The sequence below is a fragment of the Xenopus laevis genome, chromosome 1S, assembly GCF_017654675.1.
Source record: "Xenopus laevis strain J_2021 chromosome 1S, Xenopus_laevis_v10.1, whole genome shotgun sequence".
NCBI lineage: Eukaryota > Metazoa > Chordata > Amphibia > Anura > Pipidae > Xenopus > Xenopus laevis.
In genome coordinates this window covers 177882108-177901943 of record NC_054372.1, presented here as the reverse complement: position 1 = coordinate 177901943, position 19836 = coordinate 177882108, and the positions used below count along the sequence as shown (strand labels likewise).

Genomic DNA, 19836 nt, shown 5'->3' with positions numbered 1-19836 from the left:
TAATTAAAACCTTGTACAGAATACATTTTAATCAGAATTACATTCAGTGGGTAAAATATCCAGACATCTAGTTTTGGTCCATCCAAACAGTGTATCAATGCACATATTCTCCTACTTATACCATACCCTACACTTTAACATCTGTTAGAAGCAGGCTAGATATGGAGATTTTTAAAGCAAAGACCATTCATGACCCCCAGCGCCTGCCGTTATCTTAGAATCAATGCAGAAAAATTGTGGTGAGCATGAATGTAGTTTCCTTGGTCTCCTACAAAACAACTGACACTAGTGGGAATTACCCGAGCTCCGTCTATCAGAGAAGGAGCTAAAGGAACACAATAACAGCCTTGATTCTCATCCTCTAGTAAATACTGCCCTGTGAAATTACCTGCATTAGAAGAATGGGATTTCGCCAATATGTTCTGCAAAGATCTGTCAATGCCCAGGATGCAGCTTTCATCTTGACACAATGAACTATAAGGCTGGTAGATTGAAACTTTTGTGTAGTTCCCTCTGATATGTCAAGCCCACTTTCTTCTCTTAGACAGGAGAGAATGAAATGGAAACCCTTAGATGGGAATAGGTGTATCTCTAAAATGACATTATTTCGCTGTGGAGGTTTTTTTCATTTGGGTTTAAAGATATTTAAAGGAGAAGAAAAGGCTATAATTAAGTAAGCTTTATCAGAAAGGTCTATATAAATACACCAGTAAACCATCAAAATAACGCTGCTCTGAGTCCTCTGTCAAAAGAAACACATCATTTCTTTCCTTCTATTGTGTACACATGGGCTTCTGTATCAGACTTCCTGTTTTCAGCATAAACCTCCATGGCTAGGGCTTGAGCATGCTCAGTTTGCTCCTCTCTCACTCTCCCCCTCCCTTTGCCCCCTTCCCTTCCCTGCTGTAATCTGAGCCCAGAACTATAAGTGAGCTGGGAGAGACTCAGGCAGGAAGTGATTTCACACCAAGCTAATATGGCAGCTTCTACAAAGGAAAGAGAGACTGTTTTTTGCAGTGGCATTGATATGATTACAAAAGCATAGATTTGGGACAAAGATAACCCCCCCACACAAAGCCAAATCAACAGGGTTAATGGTGATGCCATATATAGTAATAGTAAAAGTAGGAGAAGGGACAGGTTTGGATACAAAGACCAGAGCTCTGTTGGGTTTGAAGTGGTGCTAACCGATGTACATATCATCTCTTAAAGGGGTGGTTCATCTTTATGTTAACTTTTAGTATGTTATAGAATGGCTAATTCTCAGCAACATTTCAATTGGTCTTCATTATTTATTTATTATAGTTTTTGAATTATTTGCATTATTCTCTTGACTCTGTCCAGCTTTCAAATGGGGGTCACTGACCCCATCTAAAAACAAAAGTTCTGCAAGGCTACAAATATATTGTTATTGGTACTTTTTAATAGTCATCTAGGCCCTCTCCTATTTATATTACAGTCTTTTATTTAAATTGGACCCTAGCAACCAGATTGCTGAAATGGCAAACTGGAGAGCTGTTGAATAAAAAGCTAAATAACTCAACAACCACAAATAATAAAAAATTAAAACCAATACAAATTGTCTCAGAATATCCCACTCTACATCATACTAAAAGTTAACGCAAAGGTGAACAATCCCTTTAAACACTGACGTATGTGTTTAAACCAACATTATATAAGTACATAGTGGCCTATTACGATCATTCCGTCTCCTCTGTTGTGCCTTGCTTTTGGTCTAGTTTCATCCGATTTCTCAGAGGACATTTGTATGGTCTCCAGTGAGTATTCTTATAAATTAACAAACCATGTTAAAGGGGTATATTTAGCAAAACAGAGATCACATTTTACAGGAGGGGAACTCCATGCTACTACTACAAGTGAATGCAAAGTTCCCTCTAGAGAACTGTGAAAGGTTCTTGATATACCGTAAGTAGATCTTCTTGGGGATGCGGGATATATTTTGCATTTAAGCCAGGCACGGCCAACCAAAAGCAGTTGGTGTTGTACTTCTCTGCTCCATGCTCCCTTTTTCTGTATGTATTGAAAAGGGTTCTTTGGGGTTCTCCAAAAAGTATGTATGAATCAGTGCCTATGGCAACAGAGAATAAAACAAAAATAGTGCAGTATAGTTAAATATTGCGGCAGCACCTGGTGCTGGGATCTATTTCTAGGTGTAGTTCCCCTTTAATCTTCCACTGTTAATTGTGACATGCAAGATTCCTTTACATCCAATCTCTTTCCAACACCATATGGCTAAATTGCCTATTTAAAAGACGATAATGCAATATAATGCCGTAGTATTAGCAGATCTCCGTTCCCTCCTAGGTCAGCTCACGTGCCCAATATGGAAAATACAAATCCAGGATAGTGTAATACCGTTTATTTAAAAAAGATTTTTAAAAACAAATTTAACACTCACATTTGTTCAAAGTAAATCACACATGTAGCATACAGGTTTCACAGGCTTTCCTTCTCCTTAAGGGGCCCTATCAGCGTGTATATTACCCTTGTGGCCTTTCCTGTGATCCTAGCATGACATCACTTCCTGCCTGACGTGTTTCAGGCAATTGGCTTCCTCAGAGGCGTCGGGCAGGAAGTGGAAGATTAAAGGGGAACTACACCTAAAATAGATCCCCGCACCAGGTGCTGCTGCAATATTTAACTATACTGCACTATTTTTGTTTTTTTCTCTGTTGATATAGGCGCTGATCCATGCATAATTTTTGGAGATTTTGACTGCAGCTGAGAGACTGTGCGAGGATCGGCAAGGGAAGGTTAATCTAAAAGACTGATTTTTTTCCTATATTACATTTGAATATCTTTTAGGGATGCCTGAATCCAGGATTTGGTTTGGGATTCAGCCTTTTTCAGCAGGATTCGGATTTGGCCGAACCGAATCCTAATTTGCATATGCAAATTGGGGCGTGGAGCGAAATCGCGTGACTTTTTGTCAGAAAACAAGGAAGTAAAAAATGGTTTCACCTTCCCACCCCTAATTCAGGGGCAGATTTATCAAGAGTCGAATTTCGAAGTAAAAAATACTTTGAAATCCGACCATCGAATTAAAATACTTTGAATTCAAACTTTTTTCATTGACTTTGTGTATTCTGAGGTCGAAGTAAAATCGGTCGATCGAACTATTAAATACTTCGAATCGAACGATTTTAACGTACGATCAAACGATTTTACTTCGACTTCAAAAACCATAGAAAAATGCTGTAGAAGGTCCCCATAGGCTAACATAGCACTTCGGCAGGTTTAATTCGGCGAAGTATTGAAGTCGAAGTTTTTTTAAGGAGACAGTACTTCGATTATCGAATGGTCAAATATTCGAATCAAATTTGAAGTAAATTTGAAGTCGTAGTATCCTATTTGATGGTCGAAGTATCCAAAAAATTACTTTGAATTTCGATTTTTTTTTACTTTGAAAATTCCCTCAAATTCACTTCGACCCTTGATAAATCTGCCCCTTATTGTTTTGTTTTTTTTAATCTTTATAATCTGTCTTTCTATCCCACCTCTCTTAGAAGCATCATTTTCAAAATCATCTGGTTGCTAGGATCAGTGACCATAGCAACAGCAGAGCAGCGATATTCTGGTATTATAGACTATAAGGTTATTTTTCCACTCAGCCCAGGTCCTGATCACTGAAAGGGTCAACGTATTGTTTTATTTTTTGCATGACTAAAGAAACCAAATCAAAAATGTTTAGTCGTTTTAAAACTGAAAAACCCATTATAAACAGGACTTGTTCCACCATGTAAAAGTACAGTTGTCGGGTTAAGTTGGCCTTTAAAGTTACGCTTCCCATTACACACAGTTCCGCGCTGATTGTAGCGATGTAAAAGCGCTGAGACAAGAAGCCCATGTGCAAAGAGGTGCGGTATTACCCGAGGGGCGGGCGCTGCTACTGCTCCTCTCCCGACATCAGCGCACACTGAAATCTTCACACACATTTCTTTTGTTTTGAAAGAGTCCGTGACGTCAGCAGCAACTTCCACTCAAGTCGAGGTCATGGCTAGTCAGCAAGGCCCCGCCCACTTTCCGCGCGAGGTACGCCTGCGCGCCCCCTCGCCTCATTCACCCACCGACGTCGCCTTCCCCTTCTTTTCCAGTCAGTAGGCGCGCGACCCCGGTCACGTCTGACTTCAAAGGCCAACTGAGACTTCAAAGCTCATTCTCGCCACCCCATCGTCCCCTCAAGACAAACCACACCCTCTGCTTCCCGTGACAAGCGATTAGAATACCACGCCCACATCCTCTGCTCACACTCCTTTATTTATATTTCCACCCCGGTGTTAGATGAGTTTAGCCTCGCCCTCTTTGGTTCTGACGTCACGGACTGATCTTGGCTTAACCACGCCATGTTTTCAGTTTAGTGGCTCGGAGGAGGGCGGCGTTCTTGTCAAAAATGTGGGCGGGGTAAAGTAAGAAAGGGGCGTCATTGTGTGACAGATCTGGGCGTGTCTGCTAGCTTCCACCCCTAGTTTATAATGTGCGAGCACTTCCGCTGTCTGGTTAGAAGCGGTGCGATCATGGCGGAGCGCGGTCATCAGCCTCCGGCTAAACGGCTCTGCTGCAGACCAGGCTTTAGCTCGTCCTGTAGGCCCGGGCAACGGGCGGGCGGAGCCTCATGTGGGGCCGGCGGCTCTGCCCACGGTTTGTCCGGCAGGACTCAGGACCCGGAGTCATTGCTGGATATCGCGGCCCGGAAGGTGGCGGAGAAGTGGCCCTTCCAGCGGGTAGAGGAACGTTTCGAGAGGATCCCGGAGCCGGTGCAGCGGCGTATAGTCTACTGGTCGTTCCCCCGGAGTGAGAGGGAGATATGCATGTACTCTTCGTTTAACACGGGCGGGGAAGATGGGCCCGGGGCCGCCTCCGGGGGGGTGTCCACTGCAGGAGCCTCCGGGACTGTCGTGGGAGCGGGTGCGGCAGCAGTGGGGGCGGCCTCGGTAGCGACTACAGCCGGAGTGTCGGCAAATGGGGAGACTAACGATGAGACCCGGCTGCCCTTCCGCCGGGGGATTGTTCTATTGGAGGGAGGCTGCGTGGATAATGTCCTGCAAGTGGGTGAGTCTGCGGGGCCGGCGGCCAAGCACCTGAAAAGTAGCTCTTTCCTGCCCCCCCCAACCCAAAAATGTTCTCTCCCCTTCTGGGACATGGAGGATCCCATCACAGGCCTGTCGGGTTGTCAGCGGGTTGTTATGCCTTTAATAATCCCATGAATGTGGCAAGTCTGCAGAACCAGCCCTAGTCAGGAATTGAATGCCAGGCAAGCTCAAGAGGAGGGGGTGGGTGTTGCTGGCCCTTTAACCCTCACTGCCATGTTTATTCTTTGCCAGTCACAGAAATAAAAATGGAACCCCACTACTACTATCTCATTTCAGTGGTTTACATTCAGGGTGACTAGCTGACCCCACAACCCTTCCCCTCCACCCAGTAATCTTGCTGATCTCCAGGGGTTGGTTAAACTAAACAGAGATCCAACTGATCTCTGGCACAGTGTTGTTGAACCTGGGCATCACCATGACACAGTCGGGTTATTCTGGGAGTTGTAGTTCAAAAGCAACTGGAAACCAGTATTGTTGGTGGTCTACTTATTCCTTCATGCAGCCCCTCTATTGTGGAATAGCCCCTCTGTGGTGGAAATAAGGTTACCACCTTTTCTGGGAAAAAATACTGGCCTTCCTATATATCTATCTTTTTACCCTATTAATATCATTAGGATCAGCCATCATTTTTACCAGCCAGGCCGGTAAAACCCCCCCAACTCCAATCCCCCCATGGATATTGATCAGGTCTCCAGTGCTTGTGCTGCCACTGCCAGATTATACCTGACTTTGAGTTAAACAGCTTTAGACCAGCGGGAGATATATTCCCGCGGCTCTTATGGGATTCTGGGACCTGTAGTTCACCAGCTTGAGAACCTTTCTCTTTCTCCCCCACCAGCATTTTCCTGTCACCCATTCCCCTGGGATAAAATTGTGAGGCATGAAGGAGGAAACGTGTAATGAGATTTCGGTGTCTGAACAAAGAGAGGAATTTAAAGGGCAGCACATGAGGAGGGGGTTTAAATCTGCAGGCGCACAATGCAGCTCATACCCAAGTGTGTGTGTTTCCTGTTTTGTTGTTGAGCTGGAGAACTGCTTTTTTTTCCCTTTATGCTATTTATTGGTGGTGGAATTGTAGTGTAGCCCTTTAATCATTGCTAGGGATGAGAAGCCAATGTGTTTGACTCATTTTATTCTCTTTTTTTTTTGTGCTTGCGTCTTTGTATTGTGTAGCTGGGGAACAAATTCTCACCATTTTTTATTTTTCATGCTTCTTTAATGCTCCTTTAACTGGAGCTGTCTGGAATGGGGAGGATGGGAAGTCACCCCTCCTGGTGGGTTGTGCTGCTTGATTGCTTGGTGGATCTTGTCAGGATTGTGCATGTGTGAAAGGCAAGGAGAGAAGGGCTGATCACACACCCCTGGGCTGTGCTGCTGCATTGTGCCAGGCAGCTCAGAATGGAGCTGTTTCTTGTCAGGACAAGGGAGCAGAATGAAAACAATACTCACCTTTCATGTATCACCCCCCCCTTCTCTCTCTGCCCCTGGTCCATTTAAATGCACTGCCCGCTGATTACTCATCACTCTTGACACCCTATTACTAAGAACTGTTGTCACAAGCACTCCAGCTATTGACTCTTTAAACCTGTCATGTCCGTCTCTGCAGTTTCAGCTTTTGATGCCATAAAAAAAAGAAAAAAAAAATTGTAGATTGAGATCTCTTCCATTAGGCAACCCTGGTCACACTTGTGATATGCCACATTGTCACCCCAATGTACATTTTTAGACAAAGACTTTCTTGTCCATTTTTAATTGTACTGATGATAATAAATGATGGCAACGGCTGTGAGCAGACATTGGACTCCAGTCCTCGGCTCATATTTGCCAGTTGTGCATATCAAATAGCCGTCAGCAATTCCCATTGAGAACCTGGCACTTTGTTCTCATTTTCATGTTTATTTGTGTCTTTTCAGTTTTCTGTCACCCCTCGAAAAGGACGCCAAATAAAGAGGGCCCTTTATTTCTTTTCACTGCTCATTAAATAGAACAGGCTTGACAAAGGCACCAAGGCTGATGGCTTAAAGTAGCAGTGCACTATTATGCTAACCCTTTCTTTGCCAGTAGGGCTGGCAGGGCATTGTATGGCAGATCGTTTTCGCAACAAGCTGCGTTGTATTTTTTTGGCTTTTGTGATATGATACTTGGTTTTTTTTCTGCCTGTGCTCAGTGGAAATTCTATTTTTTTTTGTGTTATTATATCCCTCCTTTTTGCTTCTGGAATGGGTTCAGATTCCTTTTTAATCCAGTCTGTCTGCACATCATTTGAATTCTAATGCAATCTGCAAACGTGATTTTCTGCATGATCATTCATTTCCCGGACACAGATTGGCTTGCTTTATCTGGGCTTGTTGCCCTCTTTGCCTGCCTAGAGGGCTTTCAGTATTGACAGCCCAGTTACCCCTCCCACCCTGTTTCACCCACTTTTATGCATATACCTAACCCCCCCATTGGTAAATTTGGATAATCTTAGATGTGTTTGTGGTTGCTGTCAAGTAGCCACCTCCTTAATTGGCATCAGAGAGGGTTTTTTTTTGTGTGTCTGTGCTTGACTCTGCATGCAAGCAATGAGGGATGACAGGAGTTCTCCTAGGGAGGGTTTTGTGGCTGATTGCATTTAAGCCAGGACTTCATTGTGAAAATAAAGCCAAGGGGCAATAAATAAAAGATGCAATCTTTTCTTGGAAACGGATGCCAAGATGCTTCATTTTGCTTTAGGAAAGTAGGCTTCTAGGTGCTCCTCAGCTACAGCTGTTCCAGTAGGCCCATGGCAAGTATTTTAAAACATTTCAGATGTCCGGCCACTTGGGCCATCCACCCGTGTGACCAAATACACACATTTTGTCTGTGGATTTATCAGACCGGGTACAACAGGGCTGGTTCGGCTTTATACAGGTAACTGGTAGAATTGCTTTTAATTCAAATTGATTTTAATTTGCCTGAGTAGTAGAACTTGCATATGTTTTGAACTCTGACGTTAATTACTAGTTTTCCTGATTTCAAATGTTAATTGATACATTTATATTAGGTAATGGCTGTATATTTTGTTTTTATGCAGCTGAGGACAAACCTTAAAGGGTATGTGCTATAGTTATTGGAGCAGCTAAGAGTAATGTACTGAGCAAGAGAGGGTGTTCATTAGCAGATAAGGTTGTGGGAGGAAGGCTTCTTGCGCATCACCCAAATACAAATTTGCACTGCGAAAAAAAAAATGAATTCTAAGCAACTTTCCACTATGCATGATTGCATGTTTTCTATTGGCTTTAAATTAACTTTCAATGCAATTGATTTTAAAAGTATCTGTTTAGGCTGTTTATTTTCTCTGCAGTACTGGTTCTAAATTTTTAAACAATTCTTAACGTTTAAGGTTCCTCTGGCCAGTCAGTAATCCAGATGCAGAATCTGAACTGTTACAATTTGATACATTTAGTTGCTGCATTAGTTGCTAATGAGTAATTATTTTATCAATTCTAACAGCTGCCTTTAATGAAACTCTGGGATTCTGCCCAGCAGGGCCAAAGATTCAAGTATTCACTAAATTCATAAATTTAGAACAGTTGGAGTCAGAATCAGGAGGGAGAAGAAAGGCCAGACATACTGCTTTCTGTTGGAATTGATAATGAAAGCTAGAAAATATTGCTAGGCCCGTATACTGCCAAGACTTAGGTTTTCAGTGGGTGTCTTATTTTGTTGTTCATTCTGTATCCTCAGCATTACTTTTTATGTCCAATGGAAGGGCAGAATGTTTGGTTTTGGTCACTTTTCAGGCTAAACCTGGTTTAGTAACAAGTCAATGTGAGCTTTGAACCTGTATGTGACACTTGCTTTTAAATACTCCAGGTATTTTGGGTGTTGTAAACTGGATTCCTGTAATTTCTGGTGCCTAAGAATTTGTTACGCTTGTCAGGCTATTTCCTAGCAATCTATCCTTATTTTACCTGGTTTTTCACAGAGGGACATTTTCTTAGAGCCCATGCTTAAAAATGTGATGTTTACTGTAAAATTAAGTTTAATACAACATTGGGAGCATTATACTAAGAATCGGACATTGCTGTTTTTATAATTTCTTAAATTATTAAATATGTATTTCTGTTGCTCTATTCACATGAGTTGCTGATGCTAACGTTCGGGCATGGGTTTTAAAAACTTTAAGAGCAGTAGGGGAATTGATAAAGGTTTATTAAGTATAGGGTGTATTTCCCACCCCCTGTGTTCAGCAGACAGAAGCGCCCCAATCCTGCTGCTGTTAGCGTGACCTTCTGGATTCACTCCCTAAAACTTTGGATAGTATGATCCATGAGCTAATAGAGAAATACTAAAATACCCGAGGGACTGACTTTGGTGGGCACATTCTGTTTTCCATTATAGGCAGAACATAAATAAAACATATAACGAATATCATCTCATCTGTATAATACAAAAAATATGATCTTCTAATTAAGAAATATGCCCAAACCTATAGATTTATTTATACACATTGCTTGTATATTTTTAATGCAGCCAAGTTTTTGCATTCGGACCTCAAGGTTAAATTGGTTGGTTAAGGGTTTGGTTCTGTTCACCGGTATCTAGAATGGTTATCTTTAGAATAGTTGAACTCCCACTGTAGGGTTTATGTTCGCTTGCTGGTGGTTGCAAATAAAGCACACTGTCTCAGCTTGAATACACAATTTGCCTTATCTCTGTTCCACAAACATGGGCATTTGTCTCTCTTGACACGGGCTCATTCCACAAATCTAAAGCGGACACTGTTGCTGTGCGGGATTGAAATTATTATTATTATTATTTTATTATTATTATTATTAACATGTATTTATATAGCGCCAACATATTGCGTAGCACTGTAAAGTAACTGTGATTATACAACTACATCACATGAATTACATACATGAGAATATATCTCTTTACTCTCGATAATATTTAAGGCACATTATTTATGGATGAATCAATTAATCTTCTTGTGCTACACGGTGTAGGATATGTGTATACCGGAACAAGGATTTTTATTTTTTTTTCATGCATAAATTGTACAACCTCAGCTGCAGCTTTGTTACATTTCTAATGATATATTTACGTTCTTGTCGCTTAATTGCATTGTTTGGGTTTCTCATTTTCTAAGTATCTCACTTGTCAAGTTGTACTACCCAGTCTGGTCTGTTTCCTGCTGATAGGCCTGCTTGTCATTGGCTATGGTTTCTCAACATGGATTCCTTTATTCTTAAATGAATGTGTCGTTAGTCACATGTGACAATGTGCAATCATTTAATCTTCATATTATTTAGTGTTATGTATTATTTTAAAGGGGTTGTTCACCTTCCAAACACTTTGTTTATGGTGAACAATCTGAAAACAACTCAACTAAAAAGAATACTTTTCTCAGTTCCTTGTCATCTATTTTTTACAGTTTTCCCAAATTTTAAGTTTAAATGTTCCTGTCTCTATTGTTTCCGTCTGGCAGCTCAGTAACAGTTCAGAATGCTCTTGAATCACTATTTGCTCCATTAGTTGCTACATTAGCTGATACTTTCTCCACAGCATCTGTGGAATATTAGCAACTATTGTATCAATTCTAACAGCTGCCTTTAATGCAATTAAAGATGGCCATAGACCAGGGGTGCCAAAAATGTAGATCAGGATCTACCAGTCGACCTTTAGCTGGTCATTAGTAGATCTCAAGACACTGTCTAAAGCTGGCCATAGATTGAGAGACCACGATCTTCTCAGAACGATCGTACGATCGTACGAATCTACCATCAACTAAAAAGACCAATTTGCCAGGAAAACAAAGGGGAGCTGCCTGCTTGGCCCTGCAAACATAGATAGATTGCACTGGGGCCGACAAAGATTTTTTGACCTGGCAGATCAATTTCCTGACAGATGTCGGACGAAAAATCGTAAGATGTACGATCCCACTAACCGCACGATAATTTCGAAGGATCGGTCGGGCTTCCCTAAAATCGGTCGTTCGGCAAGAAGAATCGTCGCGTCTATGGGTAGCTCAAGAGACAGCTTGTCTAAATCCCCCTCCTGTTTCATGCTTTTCATTCAGATATTTATTATGTTAAGGTTACATAAGAAATAGTGTTAAATATAACAATATACACTTCTCTCATAAATCCAATACAATATTAAAGTACATTTTTTCCACAGAACAGAATGCTAACAATGCTTTTATGGATGTCGATCATAATGTAACAACATCCCTAAAAGTAAACCTCACATTAGTAAAGTATGGACACTCATGCCATAGACATTACAATTAAGATCTTTCCAAGAAAGATCATTTGTTTCAATACACACATGTAGAGCACAATAGACTTCAACCTGTATCTGAATATTTAGCATTAACAATAACCGATGTTCAGGCACCCAAAATTTTCCAGCCAGATTGACGAGCCGACCAATATCCAAGTCTTTTTTGACGAAATTGGTCAGCTCATTTCCCACCATACATACACTGAATATTGACAATGGTTTAAATCTTGCGCAAAAATATAGTAGACTTCGGATGCGCAAAATACAAAGGGATTCCACCCCAAAAATCGAATTCGAACAAACAGTTTGATATGCGCTTCCGTTTAAGAAATAAAAATAAAAATAAATACACCAACTTTCAGTATCCCCCAATTGTCCCAAAGTTTCCCTATAGTCCACCAAGGTCCGGAGCCGAAGATGGTAACCCAGAAACCGCTTCCACAACTGGCGATCGCTTCTAAACCTTAAAACACAGAGGAAACAAAAACCGCACCAATGTGAAAAACTTCCAAAGCCGGTATCAAGGCCCTGCTCTGGTTACTACTCACAGGATTTCCCGGACACGGCTTGCACACAAGAACAGATCTGCGGTGAGGTAAGTCTCAGCTTGTCCTCCTATGCGATGCCGCTAGTATACTTCACAATTTCACGGTCCTGTGCGCTCGCTATCTCTGCGATTCTGTTCCTGAGCGTTCAAGTTGATTTGTATCCCACAGTCTTGGCGTCCTCTCATACACTTCCCAGGGAATGCCTTGTGCTGCAACTTAACTTGCTGCTTTCAAAGCTTTGAAAGCAGCAAGTTAAGTTGCAGCACAAGGCATTCCCAATCCTTTGATCAATCCGTGAGTGCCTGACCCTGACTGACCTGGGAAGTGTATGAGAGGACGCCAAGACTGTGGGATACAAATCAACTTGAACGCTCAGGAACAGAATCGCAGAGATAGCGAGCGCACAGGACCGTGAAATTGTGAAGTATACTAGCGGCATCGCATAGGAGGACAAGCTGAGACTTACCTCACCGCAGATCTGTTCTTGTGTGCAAGCCGTGTCCGGGAAATCCTGTGAGTAGTAACCAGAGCAGGGCCTTGATACCGGCTTTGGAAGTTTTTCACATTGGTGCGGTTTTTGTTTCCTCTGTGTTTTAAGGTTTAGAAGCGATCGCCAGTTGTGGAAGCGGTTTCTGGGTTACCATCTTCGGCTCCGGACCTTGGTGATACACTGAATATTGTACAAAAAATAGTTGTATACGATATTCTTGGTGCACCTATGGCTACTCCTCCAGGGACAAAGATAACAAATGTATCCACTAAATGTATAAATTTAAAACTGTTAGTCAACGACACCCCCCCCCCCCCCACAGCTTCTTTAGAGGGTGAAAAATGAACTTTACACTTCAATGTTAAAAAAAACGGTCACAAATAGAAAGTGGTTGGACAAAGTCTTTATTTCTGGTGACCTGTCTGAAACTAGCTGAACTGAAAAGTATTTGAAAGTGAACGACCTATTTGATAGGTTTAGAAAACAATTTCAGTTTCAAACTGGCCTTGCAGTATGCCTTGCTGTCTTTTCCCATGAATGACCTACAACCCCCTTAAGTGATCTTAAAGGTCTATCGGTAATTTGGGTGAACCCTTGCTCAGGGTATATAGTGTCCTATATATTTATAAAAGAATGAATGCAAAAACTACTTGATATACAGATATAGGATCAGTTATCTGGAAAACCTGTGAATGGGTAAGGGGAACAAAACACCTTCTGTCATGTTCCAGTAGAACCAAGAACTAAAGGCTGGATTCCAGATAGGCTGTTCTGTTTGGAGAGTGATTTGTTGGTAGGTGTACTGTCTAAGGCAGTGATCCCCAACCAGTAGCTCGTGGGCAACATGTTGCTCTCCAACCCCTTGGATGTTGCTCTCGGTGGCCTCAAAGCAGGGGCTTATTTTTGAATTCCAGGCTTGGAAGCAAGTTTTAATTGCTTAAAAACTAAGTATAGTGCCAAGTAGAGCCTCCTATAGGCTGCCAGTGCACATAGGGGCTACCAAATAGCCAATCACAGCCCTTATTTGGCACCCCAAGTTATTTTTTCATGCTTGTGTTGCTCTCCAAACTCTTTTTTTACATTTGAATGTGGCTTACGGGTAAAAAAAAAGGTTGGGGACCCCTGGTCTAAGGCTACAGGCACAAATTTGTATTTCCAGAATGTTTTCGGCACAGTCCTCACCGCTGTGTATACGATATCGATATTGTGTCATTGCCTAAGCTTAATCCGCTAGTGTATATAAACGGTGGTCTGCTTTTTTTTAAAAAAAAAACACGGCACGAACTGCGACAAAAACGCTCTGGAAATATGCATGTGTACCCGTAGCCTAAAGACCCCCATACACGGGGGGATAAAAGCTGCCGACAGACCGATTTGGCAACTTATTGGCCTGTGTGTGGGGCCCTTAGACGGGCTTCCCTGATCGATATCTGTCTGAAAGTCCACAAAGGGGGGGGGTGTGGTCGGCCCGAACCCGATTGGCCCGCGGGTATTGGGCCGGCCCGCACATCACTAATGTCCATGTGCCTCACATCACATGACTTTGGGAAATCAGAATTTCATGAGATTCTGTACTTCCTCTTTCCATTTAGAGACACATCCTGATAGATTGCCGGATTTGGTGTTGAAAGTGCAGCTTTGCTTACAGGAACAAAGGATCAGCGGTTAAACTTTTACCCTAACTTCTTGCAAAAAATGTCAATCACTAATGTAGACAAGGAGGCTATGTCTGGCGTAAACTGCTTTTCCTGCCTCCTTTAAAAACAAAAAAAATTAATTGTACATTGTATGTACCAGGTATAGCATAATAAAATATACTTGTTCTCTAGTACAGGTATGGGATCTGTTATCCAGAAAGCTCCGAATAGTGCTATCCGATCAGAGCTATGGAGCTCTTTTTCTCTGTAATAATAAAACACTAGCTTGTACTTGATACGATCAAAGCTATAATTAATCCTTACTGAAGGCAAATCCAGCCTATTGGGTTTATTTAATGTTTACATGATTTTCTAGTAGACTTCCAAATCATGGAAAGATCCATTATCCGGAATACCCAAGCTCCCTAGCATTTTGGATAACGGGTCCCATACCTGTATAACATTAGAAATGATTACGTTGCTAAAAATAGAACTTTCCATATTATAGACAGCCCCAGCTCCCAGACTTTCCATATAATCAATTCCATACCTGTATTTATTTTCCAGCAAAAAAAAGTTGATTTTGCAGCAAAGTGTTGTTACATATCTGCTGCGACATTAGACTTTCATTTCTATATTTAGTATGCCCGTATTATAACCCCTTTAATTTAGCAAGAGGACACTTTAAGCTCCCCTGTTTGGCCCATCAGATGTGTATGATCCAGGAAACATTCATGAGCTGCTGGTATGTGGACGATTTAGCTGATGAATGGTGGCTTTTAGTGAATCAAGCTTTCTAATCCTTAAAGTAGCAGTGCACAGTGCCTGGAAACTGCGACCACTTCATTTAACTATTCTGTCCTGGCTGAACACTGGGCTTTTTGTCAGCTGCCAACGCAATAAAGCGATATAATGTATTTTTTAATAATTCAAGGAGTTGCTAGAGTAAACAAAATAACATAGAGCCCTTTTTCCATTCCAGCGTCTAATTTCTAGATGGGGTTTTCAAGTCTGATAAGCTTTATGGGAGTGGGATTGACCTAACAGGGCTTGACTTTCCATTCCTATTTCAGTAATGACAGACTCCTACTATTCTCCATAATCGCAATGTAAATAAAATGCGATATTAATGTGTGATCATGCAAGAGATAACATGCTTTTGCTTAAATATTTATTTCTAATCTCATGCATTCCTCTGCTGCTAGTGTCTGATGGACAAAAGTTGGCAAATATAAAAAGAAATGGATTCATTTGTCAGTTTATAAATGTCCATAGATAAATGGCAGGAAAAGACGTGTATCAAATGTATCTTGGCAAAGTAAAGATATGCACAGCAATTGTTTCCTATGCATTAAATGTTAATAGCAGCTCATATAAAAAGCCAACTATGCTTCTCCAGGCTTCCCACCTGTTCTGTGACTACTAGTCAGGAATCAGCGAGTGCCCGTCTAGTGAGGCCACTGTATTATCTAATAAAATCGATAAGATTTGTTTTTTTGCTTAGTCCACACTCTTACTACTATGTAAAAAGACCAATTTTAGGATTCCTAGGCCCATATTTATAAATTCCCTTTTTTGCTTCCATGGCTACTTCGAGGATGTTTCTCCATGGATCTTGGGTTTCAGTGTTTTTTTGTGATTTCACTGGCTTGTGCAGCCTTATACTGAATGGAATGAATAGCTCATTTGAAGGAACAGGAGCATCACAAAATAAAGTAATAAGAATATAATGCAGTGTTTCCCTGCACTGGTAAAACTATGTTTGCTTCAGAAACACTACTATTGTTTATATAAATTAGCTGCTGTGTCTTAATCGGGAGAGCCATTCAAAGGAAGAACGGCTCAGCTTATACAGCAGTTAATCTCTGTAGAACATAATGGTGTTATCCACTATTTAACCTATGCCATATAGCCTTTTTTTTCAGTTTCCGCCATTGCTACACAGCAGCTTGTTTATATAAACTGTAGTAGTGTTTGAAGCAAACATCCGTTTTACCAGTGCAGGGCAACTGTACATTATATTTTTGATGACTTTAAAACACTTTCATTTTTTGCTGTTACTTTACCTTTAGGCAGCGGTATAGGACATTTTGGTCCCTTAAGCAATGCAGGAACTGTATTTTGGTCCACATTGGTAGCTGTTCTAACTATCCTGTCTACTCAGTGGGGCGAAGGCACTGATTTGGATTTGTTTCAGTAGGAGATATAGTCCAGAGTCATTAGCCTTTGCTTTCTTATCTCGGCCACTGTCATCCTTTCAAAGCATCTAAAGCTGCAGCGTAAACCTGGAAACAGACAAATTATGTGATTTAATGGCAAGTTCCTGAAATAAGCAAAACCCATGTTCCCTTCTTGTAGGTGAATTCCCGGTAATTCTGATTTGCTATCCATTCGGAGGCAGTTTTGTACAAACTCAAGAAGTGCCATATCGTGAGGCTTTTGGTAAATAAGGTTCTAACACTAATCTAATTCTGTTCTAACACTATTCATCTAACATTTTGCTAAACTTTTTATGTTCATATGCTTTCAACACATTCATTAAATAGCGTCCTAGAAAGCAGTTGAATAATGTAGACAAGCCCCTAGATGATGTGAACGACACTTATTTTCCTTCATGTAGTTTTCCTTCACATAATTATTCGTGGTTGGAGAAGGCTGATGTGACTGAGTCTGTGACAGCTGAATGCGGTGCAAATCACTGCACAAAGTGTTGTTTGTGTGCTGGTTACAGGCACGGCTAGCCCGGGGTGCACTCTAGGACTTGTTTGAGTTCTCCTGATTGGAAGGAAAACCCTTCCATTACCAGCTTTATTTATTCTCTTATTGTTAACTTGCTCAGGCAAGTTTTTCAAGTTCCTTTATGGAGCAAAGAGGGTGTATATAATTCCTATTTATTCACTGCCACAATCCTCTCTTGTTTTGCAAAGCTTTTCGAAGGGACAAAAGCCTGCAGGGATTTTTTTCCCCGGCAAAATCTAACACACAAAATTAGCATCTGAAACTCTTTAAAATTTTTAGGGTGGTTTCAGGTAATTAGTTCAGCTACTGGTGTAATCTTTAAAGTGGACCTGTCACCCAGACACTAAAATCTGTATAATAAAAGTCCTTTTCAAACTAAACATGAAATCCAATTTCTAATCAATCTATTTTTTTTATTAAAGCATTTATAGCTGTTGTAAACTCATTTAAAAATCTCAGCTGTCAATCAAATATTGTCTGCCCCTCCTCTATGCCTTAGGCATAGAGGCAGGGCAGACCATTACTTTCACTTTCCATTCAGCACTTCCTAGATGTCACTGCTCTCCACACATTCCCCTGTTCTCTTCACTATTTAATTATGTAGCCAGCAGTGATGTGTGGGCTGACCCGATATCCGCGGTCAGGCGGGTTCGGGCCGACCTCGCACTGCTCCTCGCAGGCGGGTGCGGGTTGAACTGTTCTCCTGCTCTCCCCGTCCGCCACCTTCAAATTCCGGCTTTGTAGTCTTGCGTCTGCTCACCCCGCCCCTTTTGTGACGTCACTGTGATGTCATCAGCGGGGCAGCGTGGGTCTATAAAAGGACCCCGGAAGCGCGGTGGCTGGAGCAGGGCGGGTTAGGGTCGGGTGCGGGTCAGGAAAACCCTGACCTGCACATCACCAGTAGCCAGGGCATGGGAATGGTCATCGGGTTCCCCATTCTGGTGCACAAACAAGATTCTGAGATGATACAAGGCTTGTCTTAATAACTGTGTCCACAAAATGGCTCCTGCCTGCTTGCTGTAATTTTGAATTCCCAGACTGAAGGAAATAAGATTCAAATAATTTACACAGTGTAATTCAAGTTCATTTTGCTTGACTAATCTGATAAAATAGGACCTTTGAATAATTTTTCTGGGTGACGGATCCCCTTTAGTTGCTGAACTTCTAGGTGCTTACAGTTGTGGGGTAGCAACGAGTAGTCTGACCACCTCTAACCTGGGATCCTTTTAATCATTAGTAGATTGTTGTTCAAAGTAAACCGAATTTGTGCATGGAATCACTGGCGGCAAGATTCCTCAATGCGACTCACAAGTCAAATTGAAAGGATACCGATGGGAAACTTGTACTATACCTCTATAAATGCTAAACTGCAAAAGGTCACAAACATTTACCATGTTAATTAAATTAATATTCGAAGTTAAAGGGCAGTCAAATCCCTACCACAATAAGGGATTATGCATGGAGCATATTGCCACTGACCTGACATCTGCTCACCAATAAATTAGCCTGCTTTGCATTTGGAATCAAACCCATTTCATTTGGACATTCAGCTAATCTTATAGGCCCTGATTGCATCTTGACCATGTAACTGACTGAAGGAGTCTGTTTGGGTCACTGATCTGCTAGTTCAGTCTTGTGAATATAGCAGCCCTACACAGTAGGATCCTCCACACTACTATGTGGATGTATTCATGAGCTTACTTATCACTGTGCCCAGACTTCATCTCAGATATACCGGTAAGTCCCGCACATCGCTCTACGGTGTCTGATTTGAAACAGTAAGGGGCAGATTTATTAAGAGTCGAATAATAAATTTGAATTCAAACTTTCGAGTTTCAAAATTCACACATTTGAATTTTAATCCCCCTATTCGAATGTGAGATTTATCACATTGCGATCATGGAAACAGTCCTAATTCGAATATTCGCCTCCTAAAACCTGCCGAGTTCATGTACAAGCCCATGGCAGTTTTTATCTATTATTTTATTTTTTCAGCAGAAAAATTTGATTCCTAAGAAAATATGGATGAATATGATTCAAATTGTCTGGTCGGAACCATTCGATCGAATATTATACATTCAAATATTTTCCTAACCTCCCAGTTGAATTGTGAGTATATTCAAATTATAAAAAAAAAATTCACATGAATTTGAAATTGGACCTTTGACCAATGAGCCTCTAAGAGTAAGCAAATTGTACAGTGTGGAATATGCCATTCTCTCTTTCAGTATATTTTCAGGCTGGCTCATGACATAATAGCCCTGAAATCCAGTTTGCCCACTGATTTGGCAGAACATCTGTTCATTGTATTTTTTAATTTATTTTACTCTGAGTCCTGGCAATAAGCATTGCATGCTCAATCAATGTTTTGTTTTGGCTGTTAGCTAGGCCCTGTATTCCTTTCCTTGGTGAGAACTGAACTATAGATCCAGAATATGAATGCTAGAGACACTCATATGTTGTGTATACGAATTATGGCTACATAGGATTATAGCTCTAAATATATTAAAGGAACAGTAACGTCAAAAAATAAAAGTATTTTAAAGTAATGAAAATATAATGCAGTGTTGCCCTGCACTGGTAAAACTGCTGTGCTTGCTTAAGAAACACTACTATTGTTTATATAAATTAGCTGCTGTGTAGCCATGGGGGCAGCCATTCAAAGGAGATACACAGCAGATAGCAGATAAGCTCTGTCTGTCTAATGGTGTTATCTGTTATCCATTAGTTAACCTGTGCCATATAGCCGTTTTTCAATTTCCGCCATTGCTCCACAGCAGCTTGTTTATATGAACTATAGTAGTTTCTGAAGCAAACACATCAGTTTTACCAGTGCAGGGCAACAGTACATGATATTTTCTTCACTTTAAAGCACTTTAATTTTTTGGTGTTACTGTTCCTTTAAGAGTTGTTGCATCGTGAGCCGGCAGATTTGTTTGTGCATTTTCGAAATGAAATCTATTGTATGGCCTTCTTATTGAAACAGGATTTCTGCGCTATTGATTGTAGGTGGCCCACTGTTTGCAAAATGCCCTTCATTGCAAGCAGAGCGGCTGAAT

General features: G+C 41.2%; 1 protein-coding gene across 2 annotated transcripts in view; it reads left to right on the top strand.

Annotated features, from left to right (window-relative positions):
- The first annotated feature begins 4250 nt into the window (after positions 1-4250).
- LOC108704433 (zinc finger SWIM domain-containing protein 6) overlaps positions 4251-19836 on the top strand; it is an 87369-nt gene continuing 71783 nt past the window's right edge. The window contains exons 1-2 of one of the 2 annotated variants that reach the window (XM_041580561.1): positions 4251-5070; positions 16397-16480. In XM_041580561.1, the coding sequence (XP_041436495.1) occupies positions 4494-5070; positions 16397-16480 (661 nt within the window). In that variant the 5' untranslated portion in view covers positions 4251-4493. The remainder of the gene's footprint in view (positions 5071-16396; positions 16481-19836) is intronic. The other variant, XM_018240991.2, reaches the window with a different exon arrangement.